Below are 23,041 nucleotides of genomic sequence, written 5' to 3'. Positions count from 1 at the left end.
GGAAGGTGGGCAGCAGCTATCGGAGGGCACCAGCTGTCCGTGAGGACGGGCAGGTCCTCGGCCTTCCTGTTTCTCAACGCCAAATACAAAAGCAGGCCTCAGAAACAATAGATGACCCAAATGGTCGCGTTACGCTCCCACCGTCCTCTCTTCCTCCATCCTTCCTCACCTTCCCGTCTTTCTGTTCCTCATGCCTGCTCTCCTCTGTCATGGACGTCCTCTCCTAAATCAGTGCTGCCTTGCTAGCCGCTTTTTAGAAAACACAGAATCTACAGGGTCTGAATACTCATTAAATATAGTGATGCCTCCTGCTACATCTTCTTATTCTCCAGCAGACCAGGTGCGTATGAGGTGTGCTAGCAATCAGTTACAATTCCATCTACTGTACAGATTTAGAACGACAAGCTCCATTCACAGATTATGTGTTCACGAGCGAGGGCCGACAGGTAGCGCCAAATGTATTTGTGGCGGGCCACCACGAGCAAATTAATGTACAGCTTGTTGCGGTTAATTGGTTCCAGACCCGACTGTGATAAGTGAATTTCCGCAAAGTAGGATTCAATATTAATAAACACAATATCTCCATAGTTAGAGTTAGTTTGTGCTTGTAGCTGTCTCAGACTGAGATGTCATGTTGTTACCTCTGCCAAGGATATGCTAGCAAGTTCACCAATTTGTGGTCAAGTCATGACTCTTTGGTGCATTATTAAAATTTGGCTAGATCTTTTATTTGATTGATAATGCAATATTGCATTTTCACAATGTTATCTAATGTTGTCAGTGAAAGAAGCATGGATTTTAATGAAGGAGGATTAGTTTGTCATGTTTAGAATGCTTTTCATAGACTGTTTTGCACCTTTTACGCACACGTTTACAGCTTCTGGTGTTGTAATGGCTATTAATGTAATCAAAACTTTGTAAAGAGGCGGGACCTAGACCAAGGGATTGCTAATGATGATGACCCATTCCTGCATCTGTGGGAATACATTAATCCCTCGTTTAGCACGGTTAATTGGTTCCAGACCCAACTGTGATAAGTGAATTTCCGCCAAGTAAGAGTCGGTATTTATAAATGGAATATTTTCGTAGTTAAATCATAGAAAACCTGTTAACCGTCTTCTAAGTACGTTTTTTAACATTATTAGAGCCTTCTAGACATGAAATAGCACAACTATAGTCACCTTTACACTCCTATTACCCAATATAGTAGATATTATCAGAGAAAATAAGACATAAATAAGACATAATATAGACTCAACCATGTTTGCATTAGTTAGGAGAGTGCCATGTTCTTGTTCCTTTTTTTACTTTCTGTTTCTGTACAGTACTTCCTTTGGTGACTACTGTCTCATCAATGTAACATTACTGACACCTAGTGACCAGTGTAGAATACTACATATCATCACAAATGCCTTGTTTAGTTTATTTAGCCATTTTTACACTTACAAATGCTTAACATAGGCAAAAAAATACATCACATTTGCTTCAATGTGCATAGTTTTGACGAATAATAGGCTGTATTCAAGCATGAAACAGCATGATTTATTACTTGTGAAGCTGCAGTGAAGCTGCGAAACTCAAAGCGCAAAGTGGTGAGGGATTACTGTATATGTTTCAATATTTGCTTAAATGGCAAAATATTGCATTTTCAACACTTTCTTTATGTAAAAATTGATTTTAATGGAAAATGGAGGCCTATTCAGGTTTTAGGCCTTAGCGGAGGTCAAGTTTTCCATATTTTGAACATTTGACCCCCACTTTTTAATGTTGACATGTTGCTTGGGAAATCTGTAGCTGTGAGCTGTCTGGTTGATGCCTCCCTCCAATTCATAGTGAGCCGTCTCACACACACACACACACACACTTAATTTAACCTGACTAGTGTGCGACCGTCTCCGGGCGCGGTCGCCAGCCGCCGCGCTGCCTCGTGCCGGGCTCCGCTCGGCCTCTCGGTGGCGTCTTTTCCAGCCAATTAAACGAGTTAGGTCGACGGCGAGGCTTGTCAGTGACAGAAATCTCTCCAGGGAATTAGTGCGTGAAAACGGATAAATTGCATGCGGCGAGCCGTCCTCCTCCTACCGCCTCTTCGTCGTCGTCGTCGTTCCAAGACTTTGTCGGCCATCTGGAGCGAAGAAAGTGGCAAGCGAAGCGTCAAAAGTGGTGTGAACTAACTTTGTTGGCATCGCAAGTTCTATACGTTCTTACAGTATATCATGAACGGGGTCCAACAAGAGCCTCCGTCCGATGAAACACACGTACAGGACAGCAAATGAAGGCCATTGAAACGTATTCAACTGGATTGTCAGCGTGGTTTAGTTTCTTTCAAACATGCGCAGCAAGGTTCCATTGAAGTACATCGCGTCTTTACACAATTCAACATGTCGGAAAAGGAGTAGGAAGAAGCATTTCTTCCTACCCTTTTCTTCGTGTCGCAGCACAGACTGATCACTTCCTGTGTTCAACATGTGCTAGCATACCCATTTTAAGAGTCAAAGAAAAAAGATCAATGTGTTTTTCACAGGACTGCAATCTATTTGTGGTGGTGGGTGTGTTTGTGGAGGCGGGGCTTGATGACACAATGTTGTCATTTGCATATTTAGCAGTGACGCACGTGTGGGAGAGACAAAAAGTCAGCAAAGCGGGGTTTTTTTATGTCACAAGCAAGACGGCGCCGCCTGTGATTGCTTTTAGACGGGAAGGCGCGTTGAGAGGAGCGACACCTGCTTTCATGTGTCCAAAGTGCAGCCAAGGGGCCGTTTGTGGCCTGCAGCTGTTTTTTTTTATTTCTAAAAATGCAATTAAACAAGAAAGCTGGATATTGAAATGATAATAATAAGAGATAAAACTGGTGATCTCACGAGAAAGAAAGTCCTAATTTTTCAATACATTTTAATTTTTAAGTCCTAATATTAAGGAAAAAAAAATGAAACATATGGTTGAAATGCTAAAGAAAAAAAGAAAAAAAATTTCAATAGTTGTAATATGAGAAAAACAAAACAAAGAATAACGGGGGGGGAGAAATAATAATATGAAAATTAATAATATTAATAATAATAATGCATTTTATTTGTAAGCGCCTTTCAATGAACCGAAGGACACTGTACAAAGACCCAGTTGAAAGCAACGCAGACTTAAAGTCCCCCCCCCCCCCGGCAAAACAATAATAATAATAATAAACAAAAAAAATGGAAGAAAAGAACAGAAATTTTGTAATATTAAGAGAATAACGTCACAATATCAGGACATTGAAATTATAATAATAGATAAAAGTAGTAATTGTACGAGGAAAAAAATCTTAATTTCTAATTCAATTTTAATTTTAAAGTTGTAATGTGAGGAGAAAAAAATTTTGAAGCGTAAAGTTGAAATGTCAAAGGAATTTTTTTTTCAAAAGTTGTAATATGAGAAAAAAAAACGAAACAAAGATTTGAGAAAAAAGTTATAATATTCCGAAAATAAAGTCAAACTATTTTGGGAAAAAGTCTTAATATTATGAGGAAAAAAGGCCCCAGACTAAAGCTGAAATATTTGTCAATGTAATGTAAGGAGAAAAATGAACGCATATGAACGCATTCAATCCCAGCCGTTTTTCAAAAGACAACCCCTTCAGTAGCGGCCATTTTAGACAATTTTGACTGATCATTCAAGGCACACAGAATATTGTGTTCTACGGCTATATAAACATGGAACCTACCAAAACAAAGATTAGACTCTCATCTTTCTTCAGAAAAGAAAGTTAGTTTCTCCTTTTTCCTGTTCTTTAATAATCAGCAGTAGAACATAGGTAAGTTTCAGGAAAATATCAGTTCCTGACTAGAAAAGGGAGAAAAACAGCTTTTTGTTTGAAGCATAACTTTCACTTTAACACAAATATTTTTGCTTTTGTGACAGCTCAAATGTGTAAACAACTATACCAACATAAACAACACAAAAAAGGGGTTGTTTCACATCAAAATAACAATTTATTTACAACACCATGAACACCATGAACTATTTACAATTTTCACATTTGCAACTGAAGTGTGTGTGTGCATGTGTGCGCACGCGTGTGCGACTGTGCGTGTGTGTGTGTGCATGAGTTAAAATTTCCCTGCAAAGCATAACCGTGTGCACGCTACGCTCCTCCAGGCTCTCTCGCGTCCTCCTTCCTGTCACGCGTGGTTTTTCCGTCCATGTGATCCCTGGCGAGCTCTTATCGAATGCACTTCTGCCACCTTGTGGTCGATTTTATGGCTTAAAATTGCTCTGAAGTGAAGTCATGGCCTCTTTTTGCCTCTCGTTTAGAAAAACGTAAAAGACGTATCAATGCGTTCTAAGGACCGGGCGTTTAGGTTGATAAAAACGTATAACTCCGTCTTTGGTATTGAATGAGTTAATGATATGCTTTGTCACCTATATCATAAAGCTTCAGATGGAGGCTCTTTTCTCCTTAAATATATTCAACTTCTTAGCATATCTACGTGGGCTGGTTTACAGATAATGCAGTATGCGACCCTTGGTGGAAAAGGTTTGGGCACCCCTGTCTTAGAATCTCCAAAGTGGCTAATACGTTCCTACATGATAGTTGATTTTTTTTTTTTAAAAGAGAATCAAAGTCGGCAACACCGATCCCCCCCAACTACATCTTCTTATTCTCTGGCAGACCAGGTGCGTTCACTACACTGGCAGTAAGTCCCGTTGTAATGTGTTTATAGGCGAGGGCCAACAGGGACCAATTCAGAGGAATAGTCACTGACGTGGGAGACCAATGCTACAACAGTGTCCATTCATAAAGTCAACATACTGCATGAAGGATGCACACTTGCACGCAAACACTACATCATACAAGACATCTTTTATCCACATTTAGCCAAACCCAAATCAACAGTGCTCTTTGGGGAAAATAAGATAATACTTAATGTGCGATGGCAAAACACTACACATGTTACTCTTTGGTTTGTAAACACAACATTTGCATGTGAAGGCGTCCGGGGGAAGATGTCCCACGAGGTCTGTTACCGAGCAAATCTGCCATTTGTTTTGCTGCGATGTAATTTAGCGCCGCTCGCTGTAAGCCGCCACGGCAAACAAGGCGCTCATGAAAAAGTGACGAGCAAGAGTGTAGCACGAGCTTTTAACAGTGGAAGACTCCGGCGGAAGGTCAGCGAGGCGAGCGGCGAGAGGAGGAGGAAGCCGGATTAATAATGAATACCAGCGTCATCTGCAAACCGGGCCAGGGAGGAACAGATTCACCTAGAAAGGATTTGCACACACACACACACACACACACACAAGCACACAATGGCGCGAGAGGCTCGGGACGGTGCGCAACACACATGCATTTGCACGCACACACGCAGAGTTATTGACACATGGAAAAATCCATATTTATATATAATACAGTGTGCTGGAGACCCATCAGCCTCTCTGGTCTGGGCACTGCTTTACTTAAGGCATTAAATGTTTATGTGCAGCCCATGCACAAACACACACACAGGAGACACACACATGCAAATAAAAGTCCAAACTGCTAATATTTTATGCTTTTTGGGAGGGTAGCTTTTTCCTCATAAACTGCAGTTGGGGGACATGCCAAAGCAACAGGTGGCACTAACCTGGCATCTGTAACCTTGACGCCCTCCATTTTCAAAGGGTTTTTTTTTCATGTACAATTTATATCCATTTACTACAATTTTTATAGAATTATTGATATAGTTATTGTAATTATTATTTATACAATTACTGTTTTATACATTTATACATTTACTAACGTTTTGTATATAATTATTTATATAGTTATTATAAGAATTATTTATACAATTAGTTTTATACAATTATATAATATACCTGCACTATTATTATATATTTTAAAAAATATTATATATTTGAAGTATATTGTAATAAATGAAATAATAAATATCAAATAATTAGGATTACAATTTATATCTATTTACTACAATTTTGGTATGTTTTATAGAATTATATAATATTATGTACTACTATATATTATATAATATTATATATTTGAAATATATCATGTCATTTATCAATATATCACAATATATCATCATGGTTATATAAAATCAAATCATTGTGATTATTTCAAGGGTTCGATTCCCGGCCAGGAAGGACATCTGGTCTAAAACCTAAGACAAAACCATTTAAGCAATGGACTCGCTGTGGCGAAAAGCTGAAATTTGGAAAATTAGATATAATAACTATGTCATTTACTGTATATGTACCACCGTTTTGGCCAATCAGAAGCATGATGAAAGTACGGTAATATCTGGAAAAGGCAGCATAACAACGATGGTGAATCATGATGTAGTGTATATATTGGAGTAGAGTTGCCCCTGAACACATCACACTTGAATGTAAACAATAAGTAAGGTTAAATAAAAGTAAAATCAAGTAAAAATGTAAAGTATGGGAAGACTGTTGAGTCATTTGCACCAATGCTTTCAGCTGCACGCTATGTTTGTTAACATCTCAGGAAATCTTGAGCAAATTTTGCAAGCAAAAGGACTAAAAACTATCAAGAAAAAAAATGTTTTAAAAATACATGTGTTGGTCGGTGACAAATTCATTCATTCAAATGTCAGATTGCACGTCATGAAATAGGCACACCGGCTGGGTTGCTATGATTCCGCAGGTAAGAAGTGTGTGTTTGCGTGCGTGTTTGCGCGTCTTACGCCACCACTTCCTTGAAGGTTATGTTGACTTGCGTCGTCACGGTTACCACCATGACTCACAATGCTGACGATGTCAGGCCGGCCTGCAGACGAGCACGAGAGCAAAATGTGGACTGATCTTTCCTCAGCCAAATGAGCTGCTACTCCCTCGTACATATATTGCTACTTTTGCCACACACACACACTCGAGGGGTCCACGAACAGAGCCCCCCCGCCCCCTTCCCCCCAGGTCCAAGTAGGCGGCAGAGGTATCGTTTCCTTGCTGAGATTATCAGAGTCCAAACAGTGCCAAGTGATGCTCATTACCATTGATTCTGCCTCACTAGGAGTCTGAGCCGTGTGTGTGTGTGTGTGTGTGTGTATGTGTGTGTGTGTGTTGGGGCGGCCGCTGTATCGAACGGCGCAGCGTGGGGGGACACCTTGTCACAGCAGTCCTTCACGTGAAGTTGTGTTGTTGTGTGCGGTGAAAGTGATAGTCACTGTTACAGTATTTGGGTGGTGCTGCTTTGAGGGGGAGAGGGACATGGCGGGGGTGTTGTCTATGTCTCTTCCTCCCGACGGAGCTTCACCCTGGGGGTGGGTGCTGCTGGGGTAGGGGTGGAGGAGTGGCGGTACAGCAGCAGAGCGGGGGCCCCTGTTGAATTATGGATGGAGGTGAAGAGGGGATGAGGGCTGGCCTCAAGGGGACAAACTCCCCTCCATCCCCGACTCCTATGCACCCCCACCACCTCCATCCTCCAACCCCCATCTTCATTTATCCTCCTCCTTCCTTCTCTGGAAGAGGTCGGATGAGGGTGAGTGGAGACGGAGCACTCTCGCTCTCGCTCTCTCCCATCTTTCTTGCTGCTTTTCTTCCAGTCCCGACCGACGCTTTCACTCCCGTCCGGCACTTCTTCAGTCACCAGTACGCAAACGCATTGGTGAACCTGGAATCTGTGTCAGTGTTATACAAAATACACTACAGTCAAACCTCGGTTTTTGTCTGATTCGGTTTTTGTTGAAAATTTTGTCTTTGCCTGTGCATTTTTTTATCGAGTGTGCCTGCTAAATAACCTACCATGGGGCCAAAGAAAGTTGCCATGAATTTCACGAGGAAGGTGAAAAACACTATTGACTTCCATCTCACCAGTATGGGAAGTCCGCATCAACAATACAGTCCATCCAATCCGTATATATAATTATTTGATATAGTTTTCTGCATGTAAAACTACAATTATTCTCTATAAAACATATTTTTGTTAATAATTATGGGTGTGCATTGAAATAATTTCCTATGGGAGAAATTGCCTCGGTTTTTGTGTGTTTCAGTTGTCATCTGACCTTTTCGAACAATTAATAACAAAAACTGAGCCATCACTGTACAGTAATCCTTCATTTATCAGGATTATTTATTGGCTCCAGACCCGACCGTGATAAGTGAATTCCCACAAAGTAGGATTCCTTATTTATAAATGTAGTTTTTTCATAGTTTGAGCATAGAACACCTGTTTACGACCTTCTAAATACATTTTTTAACATTATTAGTGCCCTCCAGACATGAAATAACACCCCTACAGTCATCTTTTTCCTCCTATTACCCAATAGTAGTATAAGTAGTAGTATAGTACAAGACATAAGACATAAATAAATCATAATATAGACTCACACATTAGCATTGAGAGACACGTTATCATCAGCAGTACTTCTTGGGGTGGCTATTGCCTCATAAATGCAATATTACTGACAGCTATTGACCAGTGAAGAATACTACATATCATCACAACATCTTTGAATGCGTCTTCTTAATGCCCTTATATTTGTATTTTACTTCTTTTACATTTTTATGCTTGAAAATTCTTAATTTAGGAAAAATAAACGTAACATTTGCTAAAATATGCATATTTTTAACTAATATTAGGCTGTAGTCAACCAAGAAACAGCAATGAGTTATTAATTAATATATTTTTGAAAACCCGCGATAGAGTGAAGCTGCAAAATTTGACAAGCGAAGTGTACTGTATTGGTATGGTATTTAATAGGGCTGTTCCAATCCACATTTTTTGGCTTATGATCCAATTTTTTTAATAGTCTTGCCGATCCAATCCAATCCGGTACCGATCCTTTCTTTTTTTTCTTTTTTTTTAATAATAAGCTTTTGTTCCAAACAGGTCAGGTCCCTAATCCAAGAAAAGTCCATCCAATGAAAGATAAAATTAGAAAAAATGGGCATGCAAAATACTTTTACAGTAGGACTAATCATTTGACATGGTTCTAGATCAAATTGTGGTGTGATTTAGAATATATGACATTTTTTTACAAACTCTCTTCAACACCATAGTAATTTATTGATGGTCCCTAGTATGAACTAACCAGCGGTTGGAGCGGCACTTCCCATGCGAACTCCCCGCACCATGACACAGCAGTCCGGGCACAATGCGGGGAACTACTGCTGTAGCTGCAGAGCCGAATAGCCAACGTCCAACGTGAAACAGGTTGGAATTCAGCGGTCCTTGAACACACCATAGTTGCTTTAAGATGCGAAAATGAAGCTTTTATATGTAACTTCTACACCGTGTACCCGGCCTCTCGCACAAAGTCAGCCTGAATCGGCTCCAGCATAGGCCGGTGACCCTAGTGAGGACAAGCGGCATACTGTAGAAAATGAATGACTAAATGAGTCACTTTTATCCGAAACTCAGGGATATTCAGCATTCAGTCCCGGAAGGTAAAAATAAAAAACATCCCAGCTTTGTTTTATAAGCAAATAGTATTCGTATGACATCTTGTAATGTTCAGCATTTTCACTTTTTTTCTCGTAACCTTTTCTTTTTCTGTATTTACTGTATGTATGCCGCAGGCCAATAAAAAAAGGTACTGCAAGTAAAAATGGATACTTTTGTCCTTCATGGAATCCACACGCCAATTCTAATGCTGTTATGGTGTTGTGATTATTAAGGGTACTTATACACTACTCACTATATAAGATAATAAAATATGTTGATTCTTTATACTAATATAATTTGCAAAAAAAAACAACAAAAAACATGCAATTTAATGAGTCCCCTTTTGCAGACATCATTTTATTCCTTATAAGACAAAATGCTTTCAACAGTATGCAAAGCTTTTTGCAAAAGAACAATTAGACATTCTAATTGGTTGAATTAAATCTGCGGTAGTTTAGCAGTCCGGGCGGTAGGAGTTGTTTACCTCACTAAAATAGAAGACGTGTGGTTTGATGACAGGAAGTATGCAGAGAGGTGGAGGGGGGAAGGAGGGGCGGGGTGGAGGTGCGGGTGTTTTTTTTTTTTTTTGCAAGAGTAGGAGAGATTGAATTAAACTTTTATGACTGATGAATATTTCATGTTCTGGGCAGTGATTCCCACATTCTGCTGCGTGTGTGTGCGTGCGTGTGTGTGTGTGTGTGTGTGTGTGCGCGTGTGTGCATGTAGGAGGTCCTCGCCAGTTGTAAGTGTTCTTCCAGATTTCTTGTACATTGCATTGCACGTTATTGACGCGCTAACGCACTTTCTTACGTCCTGTATTCAACCTGTATCCTCTTTGCTTTTGGAGTTCTTGTGCTGTATGACATCCGTACCTGTCAACCTTTCCGTTTTCACCGGGAAACTCCCGTATTTTGTAGAGATGCTCGATATTGACACCGTGTAAGGAACACATGATGCATTTCTCAAGTAAACGCTGTGCACAGGAAGACAAAAACTGCAATAAGCAGTACAAGTTATAGAAAAAGTGCCAAAATGCTGGGTGCGAGTCTGTCTGAGGTGTGATATTAGATTGGAATTACTGTAGGAAGGCGCCTTACTCTCCTCTCGCACAACCAGCCCCTTATGTCACGTTCCATATGCCAGGTTGGACTTTAGTTTTGGTTTTTCTAAGTTTTCAATCCAAAAGCAAAACTGATCGATATCGGCAGAAAAAACGATACCGATATGATCCGATATCTCTTTTCTTTGTGCCAATACTGGACGATATTATTGGACATCTCTAGTATTTTGCCTTTCTTTCATCATGTTGTTCCATATTTTGACTTTTTACTGGAGCAGCATGGCTTCCGGACCGCTCTGCAACACTTTGGCATCATGATAGACAGAATGCAAAATACATCCTGTAGCCGGTAAAGTCAGGCCTTCAAAATAAAAGAAGCGTGCCAGTAAAATGAATTTTCCCCTCATATTAAAATAAAAATTGAAAAAAGAAGACATTTTCTTTTTTCCCCCCTCATTTTCTCTTTAATTGTTTTTTTTATTCTTTATTTCCCTCTCATTTTCCCTTAAATTACAATTAAAATAACATAGTAGTAATTTCCCTATTTTTTTAAATTAATTAACTAAATAGATTACTTTAAAAAAAAATAAAATTGCAATTATAAAAGAAGACATTTTTTTTTACTTTTCCCTCATTTTCCCAAAAATTACAATTAAAATAGCATAGTAGTCATTTACTGTACTTTATTATTTTTATTAATTCATTAACTAAATAGATTAATTTTTTAAATTAAAATTATAAGAATAAATGTTCTTTATTTTCCCCTAATTTTCACTCAAATTAACATAAAAATATTCTTTATTTTCCCCAAATTTTTCCTTAAATTACAATTAAAACAGCATAGTAGGCATTTACCTTATTTTTAAAAAATGTATTAACTACATAGATTCATTGTAAAAAAAAAAAAAAAATTACAGTTAAAAAAGAAGAAATTGTCTTTATTTTCTCCGCATTTTCCCTTAAATTACAATTTCAAATAGCATAGTAGGCATTTACCTTATTTGTTAAAAAATATTAATTAACTATATCGATTGATTTTTAACAAATTAAAATTATAATTACCAAAGTAGACATTTTCTTTATTTTCCCCTCATTTACCCTAAAATTAAAATTAAAAATATTCCTTATTTTCCCCTAATTTTTCCTCACATTCAAATTAAAATGAGCGTTTCCCTTGTTTTATAATGCAAATTTATGATTACATCTGACAGAATTCCCACTTATAAAAGGTATTTGTCAAATATCAAATCAAACCTCACAATCTGCTTTTACAGAATGATTGTCTTTGAAAAAATAATGTCAGTGTCCAAAAGACGAAAAAGAGCTTAATTCAGATTTTTGCACCTGTAGTCACTTGTCACATGTAGACAGTCCTTTTTCCCCACAAACATTGATCTGGAGTGGACGTAATCACTTTGCCAATGATGTGACACCCCTCCCGGTCAGGCCGGTCATGGCGGCTCACGATGGCGACAGAGACCCGCGTACAGATCTCCATTTGTTTGCCAAGTCGTGTCACCCCGGTCCCCCGATCATCGATCAAGCTGTGCGGATCAATACGTTTGTTCGGTTTCCATCCGTGCTCCTCTCACCAATCATCAACACCGGCTTGCAACCGAAGGCTAATCATCGATTGCGATTGTATTTTTAGCTTAGCATATTGATTGCAAACCGTCGGCCGAACAGAGCGTGGGTTTGTACCCCTGACACACACTGTAAGGAAATCAATAGACTTCAGTGAGGCGGTTGATCCACTCTTGTGTACATTCAGGTGCTCTAATCTGTTTGCTTGCGTGTCCATTGTGTGCTTAGTTTGGTGCTCAGCACTGAGGCTGCTGTCCACGAACTGGATTGTCTAAAATTACCACTCAAAAACTGTTGAGCCGTCAGCAAGTCACGACAACGTCTGATAGCTTATCACGACCCCCAAAGATGTCAGATGTCACTGCTAAAATTGAGTATTTTACTATGCAAATGCTGGCATGAGAGTTAAAATACAGTCAAACCTCGGTTTTTGTACACACCGGTTTTCATATGATTCAGGTTTTGGTGAAAATGTATGCTATTAACAGTATACCACATAAAAAACTGGTCCATTTGCCCTGTATTGTTTTGTTCACCGAAATGGAGTGCCCAAACAAAGCACCCTTCTTGTTGCTGACTCACCGTCCGTGCATTTTTTTATTGAGTGCGACTACTGAATAACGGTCGCTAGCAGTGTGACTCTGAAGTGCTGTGTGTTTGCAAGTTTTATTCCCGATAAAACACCCACAATGTCGATGAAACATTCTGCACCGTCAAAGGCACCTGCGGTCACACCCAAAAGGCAGAGGAGGAAGCCAGCCATCACTCAAAAAGTTGGACTTCTGGACATGCCGAAGGAAGGCGGAAGTTACACGGCTGTAGTGCGCCATTACGGAATACTGTAAATGAAACTTCGGTTCATGGAGGACGACGGGGAGGAGTAAATTACGACGACCGGAGCAATATGTTTTAACAAGGATACAAAAACGCTACAGCCGAACGGCGCCAGGACGAAAAGGCACAGTCAGAGGAGTGAAATATGCGTGAGTCACTTCATAATTTATTGTCTAACCCAGTAGGTTGATCAATAGAATTCAAACGAAATTTGAACTTTGAGAGGGTTTAAACAAGAGAGAAATGTGAGAAAATGTTAACGCCTAACGTTATCAAGTGTATGGTGAGGGGGTTTACAGCCTTAAAACGTATATGATAATTGTAAACAAATAAAGTTGGCTACTTTGCGGCTTTCACTTATTGCGGGATATTTTTGGGAACCTCTCCCCCACATTAAACGAGGGAATACTGTATATATATTTCAAGATACGATATACAAATTTTCTTACAAAAATACAAAAAATACAAAAATTATTTTTCATGTATTATGACTTTATTCCCATTATAATATATTTACTTTATTTTTGTAATATTACGACTTTTTCTCAACTTAATTTTCCAAAATTTCATTCTTTTTGTTTTGTCTTATAATATTACGACTTCAGAAAATAACATCTTTTTTTTTTTAATATTTCAACTTTATGCTTCTAAAAATTTAGTTTTTTTCTTCAGAATCTTGCGATGTTATTGTCATGAAGTCACGACTTTTTTCCCGTAAGATGACAACTTTGTTCCCATAATATTATCACGTTGTTCTCCTAATATCATAACTTTTCCCCAACCTAATTTTTCCAAAATGTTCAACTTCATTCTTTGTTTTGTTTTGTCTCTCATAGTACCACTTCATGCTTCTCAAAACCACGTTTTTACTAATAATACTATGATGTTATTCTTAGTTATTCTTAAAGATGACACTTTTTCCTGTAATATTGGGCTGTATTGTCCTAATATTTCATTTTTTTCAGTTTTTGCTGTTGTTTTCTTGTTAATTGTATTTTTGGAATGTGCCGTGGGTCAATTAAAAAATGTTTTAATAGATTAAATGAAGCAAAAATCAAGTAAAACATGCCCAGTACTTCAAGATGGTTGAGTCAATTCCCTGCTTGTCATTAGCCATTAGCCAGTAGCTAATAATTAACGCTAATTAACGCTAATTTGGAATTTGGTCAATTGTTGATCAGCTGTGCCTGCGAGTGATTGGGGTGTACTACTTGGCAGCCACCAGCAGGGGCGCTGTTGTCTTGTGTAAGTCTCAACTAAAGAAAAGTCACTCGCAGCAAACTAAAGTCAAACCAATGTGTTTTGCCGTTAGAATATATGTGGAACAAATTGATGAAATTGCATTTAGTTCCAGTATTTTATGGACTACATGTATATGGTGATATCTCTACATGTTGGCAAGTACATGTTCATACACGTTGGCGTTTACCAAGTAGCTTCTCTACTCCCTCGGTGCATCATTGCTTTAAATGTATATATTTTCTATATACTGTATGTGTTTGTGTGGGCAGTTCAAAATATTGTAGTGCAGTGTTAACCACGGCCTTTGCACAGCTGTTAATGTGCTTTTTTTTACCATCTCTGCTTTGTATGTTCTTATTGTGCTTATTTTGTATGCTTATGTCCATGCATGGACCTCATTGTAATTGTGTGTGTGTATGTGTGTGTGTGTGCATACATTTACAAGCCACTGCATATTAATGTACAATATATATATATATATACAGGGGTGTGAAAATGTGTTTGCCCCTTTCGTGATTTCTTATTTTTTTGCACGTTTGTCACACTTACTTGTTTGAAATCATCAAACAAATATAAATATTAGTCAATGACAACACACCTGAATACAAAATGCAGTTTTTAAATGACACTTTTTATTATGAAGGGAGAAAAACAATCCAAACCTACATGGCCCTGTGCGAAAAAGTGATTGCCCCCCCTTTTATAACATAACATAACTGAGATTAATTGAGATCTATCAGTCTGGAAAAGGTTATTAAACCATTTCTAAAGCTTTGGGACTCATTATCCACAATTGGTGAGAACGTGGAACATCGGTGAACCTTCCCAGGAGTGGCCGGCCAACCAAAATGACCCCAAGAGCACAGTGACGACTCATACAAGAGGTCACAAAAGACCCCACAACATCCAAAGAACTGCAGGCCTCACTTGACTCAGTTAAGGTCGTAGTTCATGACTTCTTCATAAGAAAAACACTGGGCAAAAACAGCCCAAATGGCAGAGTTCCAAGACCAAAAATACTGCTGAACAAAAAGAACATGAAGGAACATTAAAAACATCTTGATGATCCCCAAGACCTTTGGTAAAATACTCTGGTCTGTTGAACTTTTGGGAAGGTGTGTGTCCCATTACATCTGGTGTAAAAGTAACGCCACATTTCAGAAAAAGAGCATCATACCAACAGTAAAATATGGCGGTGGTAGTGTGATGGTCCGGTGCTGTTTTGCTGCTTCAGGACCTGGAAGACTTTCTGTGATAAATGGAACCATGAATTCTGCTGTCTACCAAAATATCCTGAAGGAGAATGTCCGGCCATCTGTTGGTGACCTCAAGCTGAAACCAACTTGGGTTCTGCAGCAGGACAATGATCCAAAACACACCAGCAAGTCCACCTCTGAATGGCTGAAGAAAAACAAGATGAAGACTTTGGAGTGGCCTAGTCCAAGTCCTGACCTGAATCCTATTAAGATGCTGTGGCATGACCTTAAAAAGGCGCTTCATGCTGGAAAACCCTCCAATGTGGCTGAATGACAACAATTCTGCAAAGATGAGTGGGACAAAATTCCTCCCCAGCGCTGTAAGAGACTCATTGTAAGTTATCACAAACGCTTGATTGCAGTTGTTGCTGCTAAGGGGGGGCCAACCACTTATTAGGTTTAGAGGGCAATCACTTTGTCACACAGGATTTTTACTCCCTTAATAATAAAAAGTTTCATTTTAAAAACTGCATTTTGTGTTGTCATTGACTAATATTTAAATAATTTGTTTGATGATCTGAAACAGTTAAGTGTGACAAACAAGCAAAAAAAGAAGAACTCAGAAAGGGGGAAAACACTTTTTCACACCTGTGTATATATATGGGGGGGGGTTCTTGGTGACCTCTATGTAGTTTGTGTGTATAGATGGCCTCAGGAAATTTCATATTTTGTGTGCGGGGCCTCTGTGTACGCTAAAATGTGAGTGTATGTGCGTGTTCACTTTATTTCGTGTGAGTGTGTGTGTGTGTGTGTGTGTGTTTGTGTGTGTGTGTGTGTGTACAGACTTTGTGCAGCGTGTGTGGCTGCCAGCGGCCCCTCTTTATTGGGAGCACAAAAATGGCTCCTGACGTCTTTTTTTCTGGCTGGCTGGCGTCGCTGGCAGGAGTCCTGGGAAGCGACGGGGGGAAACAATCTCGACAAAGTGGCGTGAATTAATGTGACTAATTAACACGGCGTTAATTATTTGTAAATTGCATGTTTGGGTACACATTACTTGAGAGGCATATGCCGCTCGTTGTCTGCTGCTGAGCGCGTGCCAGCCACGGCGCACCTCTGAAGGCGCGCCAGCCGGCCGACATGGGAAGCGAGATGTGTATTATGTGCAGTGCAGCAATGCACACAGACAATATATGTTGTGCGTGATTGTTAGTCTTGAAGGATCAAAGTTGCTTAGGCGTGTCATCACAAGGGATTTTCTTAACAGTTAAAGAGGTATTGTCAGTATGATACGCTAGTGTGCATGTTTTTCCATCTTCACTCCAAGTGGCATTTGCGACATTCTATGCCTGAGGCTCAGAGCTAAACAATAACAAAATGAAACGTTAGTCAGTTGCGCCAATTTATTGTTGTCGTCATCCCGTGAAAGCAGTCTGATAACATACATCCTAACACGACAAAAGTACTGACATGCTAATTTCCCCAGCTCGTGGAACCTCACTCCATTCACTTTCAGCCAGTGTGTGTCGAAGCGATACTTGAAATATTTGTATATAAACTTGGCTGGTCGCCAGCCAATCGCAGAACACATATGTAGCATAGACAGACAACCATTCACACTCACATTCATACCTATGGACAACTTCAAGAGTCCAGTTAACCTAACATGCATGTTTTTGGAACGTGGGAGGAAACCGGAGTACCCGGAGTAAACCCACGCACGTACGGGGAGAACATGCAAACTCCACACAGAAATGCCCAACGGACATTCGAACCCAGATATTCCAGATCTCCTGACTGTGGCCGACGTGCTAACCACTAAGCCACCGTGCGGCTAAATGAAGCATATACAGTCATAAGAAGGCAATAATGTATTCAAAACATGCGATATGAAGTGTAAGACAGTACATTATCTGTGACTTGTTGCACCTTTAAGAAGCGGGGCCTGGGAAGTGACTTTTGTGTCATCAGCTGGTTCCAGTTGACTGCTTGCAGAGTGCTGGCAGCAAGTTAGCAGTGTAGAGAGTGGCCGGCCGACAGCAGCTCCTGTGTGAACGTTCGCCGCATGTGTGTTCTCTGCTTGTTAATAAAGTGATTGAAGTGCATCGTGAGTCTCTCCTTAACCAAAAACAGCGGCAGCAGAGTAGTATTCTGCACTGTTTTGTAGGTGTCAGTAACATTACATTGATGAGACAATAGCCACCAGGGAGTACGCTTTTAATTCTAACCTGCACATCTATCTTATCTTATTTATGTGTAATACCGTAAATCATGGTGTATAAACTGCCCACGTGTATTAACCGCACCCCCATTTTCAGGCTCACGGCGGGGGAAAAAAAAAAAAGTTTAGTTCATCAATGCTTGCCAACTCTTTCATCTCAAATCAACATGCGTAAAGGTACTAAGCAATTTCAAAAAGAAGAAGAAAGGAGAAATCTGCCGTCCATCAATTCATCTGCAATGGAATTCATGTAAGAAAAGTTTATTTCCGACACAACCTGCCAATCATACACACACATTATACACACCAAAGTAACACTCAAACGTAACCCTCATGCCCAACTTCGGCATCTAGATCTTTAATATCATGGCTAAGCACAGATTAATTATATATATATATATATATATATATAATTGCATACACAAGCATTTTCAGCAACTGTACAGCAGAGGGCGCTAAAGTCAAAGCAACTGTCTGACCTACAGACGGCTATTCCCAAATGGGCTTCTGGTCAATTTCTCCCCGTATTTATAGCCAAATTCTGGCCTAGCCGACCCAAGCGTCCACGAACTTGCGTCTAGCGGCGCCAAACTTTGACTGGGAGTTGTTGGAGCGGTGATGAACTTTGCCGTGGTGGAAAATTGGCCGCTCCTCACCGGTCGCAATATTTTGTGCAGCTCAAAACTTTCGGAGCGGTAGGAGGGACCATCGGCGGTGGCCAAGCAGATACGGCGTTGCCTTAACGGGGGCCAACTTCTGTTAAACGGTGGTGAACGGTTACGAGCGGTGATGAATTTTTTTCACCGCTCCAGGAACGCTACAGCTAAGTTCAGGCGGTGTGACCGGGCTTCTTGTACGAGTGATCTTCCGCTGAACCGTTGTAGAAGCGTTGTCTGATATTTTTCAGTCCGAGTCTGGTCACAGACCTGTCATCGTGTATAAACCGCACCCCGATTTTTTGCTTCTTACCGGTGGGAAAAAAAGGTGCGGCTTACACACCGTGATTTACGGTAGGGCTTATTTTCTGGTATTATGTCTACTATGTTGGGTAATACAAGTGTAAAGGTGACTATAGGGGTGTTATTTCATGTCTACAGGCCTCTAATAATGGTCAAAACCGTATTTAGGAGGACTTAAAAAGGTTTTGTATGCTCTACAAAAATATTCCATAAATTAATATTGAATCATACTTCACGGAAATTCACTTATCACGGTCAGATCTAGAGCCAGTTAACCGCGATAAACGAGGGATTACTGTACTGTCATTTGAATAATATGCTGAACCCTCTAACTGGTATGAAATTGTGACAAAATATGGCTTTTTTTTTATAAAGCAAGATAATGACAGGAGTGCAAAACATGTCCAACATCTGAAGAATATGCTACAGTTGTGGTTTGAACTCTCACTGTGGGTCATTTGGGTGGGTTTACACTTAATTGCTTATTTACCAATATGCAATTTTGCCATGTAAAGTCGCAGAAGTCGCAACTTGTTCACGTTTGTACCTTTTTGAGGTACGAAGGTCGCTGATGTCGTCCATCCCACTCGGTCTCACTTAAAGAGTTGCTTTGAGGAGCGTGTCGTTAAAGAATCAGTGGTCTTGCGCTTCCAACAAGGTTCAAAGCCTGAATGCCGGACGCCAAGTTGCTCATTCTGAGTCAGTCATCTTGAGAGTAAATACCCCCCCCCCCCCCAAGAAAAAAAAAAACATGACACGAGGAGGACGTCTGAGCTCCAAACCATCCCAGCGTGGCCACCATTACTCGCCATCTATCACTTGGTCAACCCGGCGACACACGCTGTGTTGGATTGGGACGCCTTTTTGGCAAGCAAAACTCCTCCATGTGGCGAACCACCCCCCACTAACACCCCCCACCCCACCCCCACCCCCACCTCACTCTGTCTGTCTGCGCTCGTCTTCGCTTCCCTTCTCCTCGCTGACAACCCTTATTATTTTTTTTTTCATCTTCCCTCCTTCTCCCTCTCCCTCTCTCCATCTTTCATCTCCCTCCTCTTCCTCCTCCTCCTCATTAGCAGTCAGCTCCACTCGGAGATGTACTTTGTTTTGCAGGCGTATGGTGTAGGCCGAGTGAGCGAGCGAGCGAGAGAGAGAATGGCTGCTCGCGCTGCCAAGTAGTGTATGCGTTATTTAGCCATGCCTGACTTTATCGAGTTGGAAAAACATGCCAGTCATTGTGCAGCGACCACACACACCCCACCCCATTGTTTCCCTGTCTTTCCCGCTCTCGAGCCCACGTCAACTTTCACCTCAGAAAGTCTTGCGTAACAAATATAATAAGCATAATTCTAGTCAAGTGTTGATTAAAAAAAAAAAAAGAAAAAGAAAAATTGGCTTATTTCTACACAAAATCAGATGGTTGATGTAAATATTTCCCCCCCGGCATTGTTCTCACGCTAAAGGCAGGAAATGGCCAGGTAAGAGATGCAGGTGCGTCTCAATAAAGCTTTGAAAGTTCAAATTTATTTCAGTAGTTCAATTCGGAAAGTGAAATTCTTATGTTCTATAGATTCACTACACATAGAATGAAATATTTCTAAATATTTTTAAAAAGCATAAAAAACATAATTTGTATTAATAATTAATTATTAATAGAAATTAATTACTTACTTTTAAAACATAATTTGTATTAATAATTAATTAAATGTTATTATTAATTAATTAATTTAGCACCGAAATGAGGCACAGATCTCTGCTTAGTTTTTGGTCTGGTTACTTTTAAATGTATTTAATTTTATTTTAGATTATTTAATTCATTCATTTGTGACTTTTTTTTGTTGTTGTTATATATATATATATATATATATATATATATATATATAATTTTTTTTTTATTATTTTTTTTTTTTTTACATAGGGCCGCACGGTGGTCTAGTGGTTAGCATGTTGGCCACACAGTCATAGTCAGGAGATCGGGAAGACCTGGGTTCGATTCTCCCCTGGGCATCTCTGTGTGGCGTTTGCATGTTCTCCCCGTGCGTTTCTCCGGGTACTCCGGTTTCCTCCCACATTCCAAAAACATGCATGTGAATGGTTGTTTGTCTATCCTGTATGTGCCCTGCCATTGGCTGGCGACCAGTCCAGGGGTGCCCAAGGTCAGCTGGGATAGGCTCCAGCAGAACCCCGAAACCGTAGTGTGGATAAGCAGCATAGAAAATGGATGGATGGAATATCCATGGCAGGGCATATAGACAAACCACTCACACTCACATTCATACCTATGGACAATTAGGGACAATTTGGAGTCGCCAATTCACCTAACATGCATGTGTTTGGAATGTGGGCGGAAACTGGAGTATTCTTACATATTATGTCATATGTCATATTATACATGTGATGTATTATTTCTTTTTTATTACGGTACCGAGTCTCAGCATGCATCCCCAGACCACAACCTTTGTCATTTGAATGTCAGCCTGCTAACTTTATGCCACCTTCTGCGTGTGCGTGCAGCAAAAAGCCAAAAAAAAAGCAAATATGCTGAAGGGAACTCTGAAGTTGTATGCTCTAGCGAGGTTACATCGTACATGTATGTTGTTGTTGTTTTTGTTTTTTTTTAAACAAGATTCAGAAACATTAAAACTTTTCGGGTTTCTCTATCTGGACAATGTTGATTGAGTCAAAAGTTTTGAGACACCTTCTCATTGAACAGCATGGGTAAGCGTGCGCAAACTTTGGACTGGGATTGTACACACACAATTCAACGACTGCGAATCAGTTTACTTGTGTACAGTATTTGCTACATCGTTGGATTATCCATCAACTAAAAGCTCTGTCTTACCCCCTGCAGCCATCGGCCGGACGCTGATCCCCCGTTACTTCAGCACGGTGTTCGAGGGCGGCGTGAGCGAGCTGCACTACATCCTCAAACACTCCAAGGAGTCCTTCCACAACTCGTGCATCACGCTGGACTGCGATCAGTGCACCATGGTCACCCAGCACGGCAAGCCCATGTTTACCAAGGTAACGCCACCCCCATCACCACCCCCCACCACTGCCGTGAATAATTGATGACCCGCCGTGATAATGGAGCGTGGCCCGGTGTTTAACTGGTTAAAGATCACATCCATTTCCCGCCCTCCTACCTCTCCCCCCCTTCCTTTCTTTCTGCTCGTTTGACTTAGCTGCTGATTCCACCTGTTGGCTCCTCGCCCTGACATGAAATTATACATTTATTTATGACTAGCATAAATGTTTTAGTGATCCGTCTAATTATATGATTTATGTGAGAAACAATGTTTGCCAATAGCGCTCGATGAGGGAAAAATTGCATTGCTCTTCAATTAAAAAGGTTGTTTTTTTCCATTCACATAAACACAACTTTATTTGACAAATTGCACGGCCTTGCAAAATAAAAGCCACAGCTGCTGCTTTCATAACACTCATCTACCACAATAAAAGGTTACACCTGCACAATCGACTAAGATAAATCCAAAATAGTAATGACTCATTGGTTTAATAGCAGTTTTTTAATATTGTTAAAAACATTTTTTTCAAATAAACGTGAGCCAAATGGCACCGTGCAGCTAACGCCACAATGACAGGTACACTTGCGCAAGTGAGAGTAATAATGGATGATTTGTTTAGTAAGCATTTTTATTGTTGCGATTGTACTTTGCAGTGGTGCACATCAGCACCGCATCCTGCTGGGAGCTGTTTCTAACATTTAGACTCTCAAAGATGAGCATTATTACCTTCTACGGCAGATTTTTTTTATATAGCATGTTACAAGTCACTGGATTATGCAGGTGTACCTAATGTTGCGGCCTCTCGTGTTCTCCTGTGCTTGATGTGAAGCCCCTCACCACGGTACGCATTTAGACCCTTGAATACTTGGCTGCTCTCTAGGTATTTTGTTGCATTTCGCCAGTTTTGGTCTGTGCAACTTGGATTATGCGCCTGTGTCGAGGCACCAGGGTAGCGTGACGTGCACCTCCAAAAAAAAAATGTAACCTTGCGCTGCGGCGACCTTATAGGCTGTGATTGGTCAGCTTGTAGGAAGTTATTTCCTGTGTATATACGCCTTCTCTGATTTTGGATCAACATTTGCAATAAAAACGAGGGTGGTAACGCATGGATTAGATTCAGCTGCAATAAAACACCCTTCTCTTTTTCACCGACGATGTTCTCTGACGAGGAAGGAAGCTAAGAAGCTTGTCACATCCGGCGATCAACCCTAGAAAAAAAAAAAAGCAGCGGTGTCCGAAGGTCCTTATGTGGCCCATGGCTGGCTTTCATTGGCCCCCGGCACATTGTAGAAATAAAATTAAACAAAAAGAAATGGGAAAAATGGAAAAAAAAAAGCCAGAATGGAGCAAGAAACAACTGAAATGTTGATACTCATAACTAGGGCTGATTAATCACAGTGTATGAATGAATTAATCATGATTAATCACCATTTGCAACTATGTCAGAAATATGCCCATTTTCATTGTACTTTATTAACGGCAGAGAAATGACATTCATATTCAACATCATACATGTTTTATTAACGGCTAAATGAACTGAACATTT

The 23,041-nt window shown here is 40.1% G+C and overlaps 1 protein-coding gene across 6 annotated transcripts in view; it reads left to right on the top strand.

Moving 5' to 3' along the window:
* The window catches only part of ldb2a (LIM domain binding 2a), a 99,840-nt gene that overhangs the window by 40,873 nt on the left and 35,926 nt on the right, over window positions 1-23,041 (top strand). For all 6 annotated transcript variants that reach the window (XM_054791077.1, XM_054791074.1, XM_054791072.1 and 3 more), the window contains exon 3: window positions 21,318-21,490. In XM_054791077.1, coding sequence (XP_054647052.1) covers window positions 21,318-21,490 — 173 coding nt within the window. The remainder of the gene's footprint in view (window positions 1-21,317; window positions 21,491-23,041) is intronic.

The sequence above is a fragment of the Dunckerocampus dactyliophorus genome, chromosome 11 (assembly GCF_027744805.1).
Source record: "Dunckerocampus dactyliophorus isolate RoL2022-P2 chromosome 11, RoL_Ddac_1.1, whole genome shotgun sequence".
NCBI lineage: Eukaryota > Metazoa > Chordata > Actinopteri > Syngnathiformes > Syngnathidae > Dunckerocampus > Dunckerocampus dactyliophorus.
The sequence above is the reverse complement of the archived record's forward strand: the minus strand, read 5'-3'. Positions and strand labels throughout refer to the sequence as shown.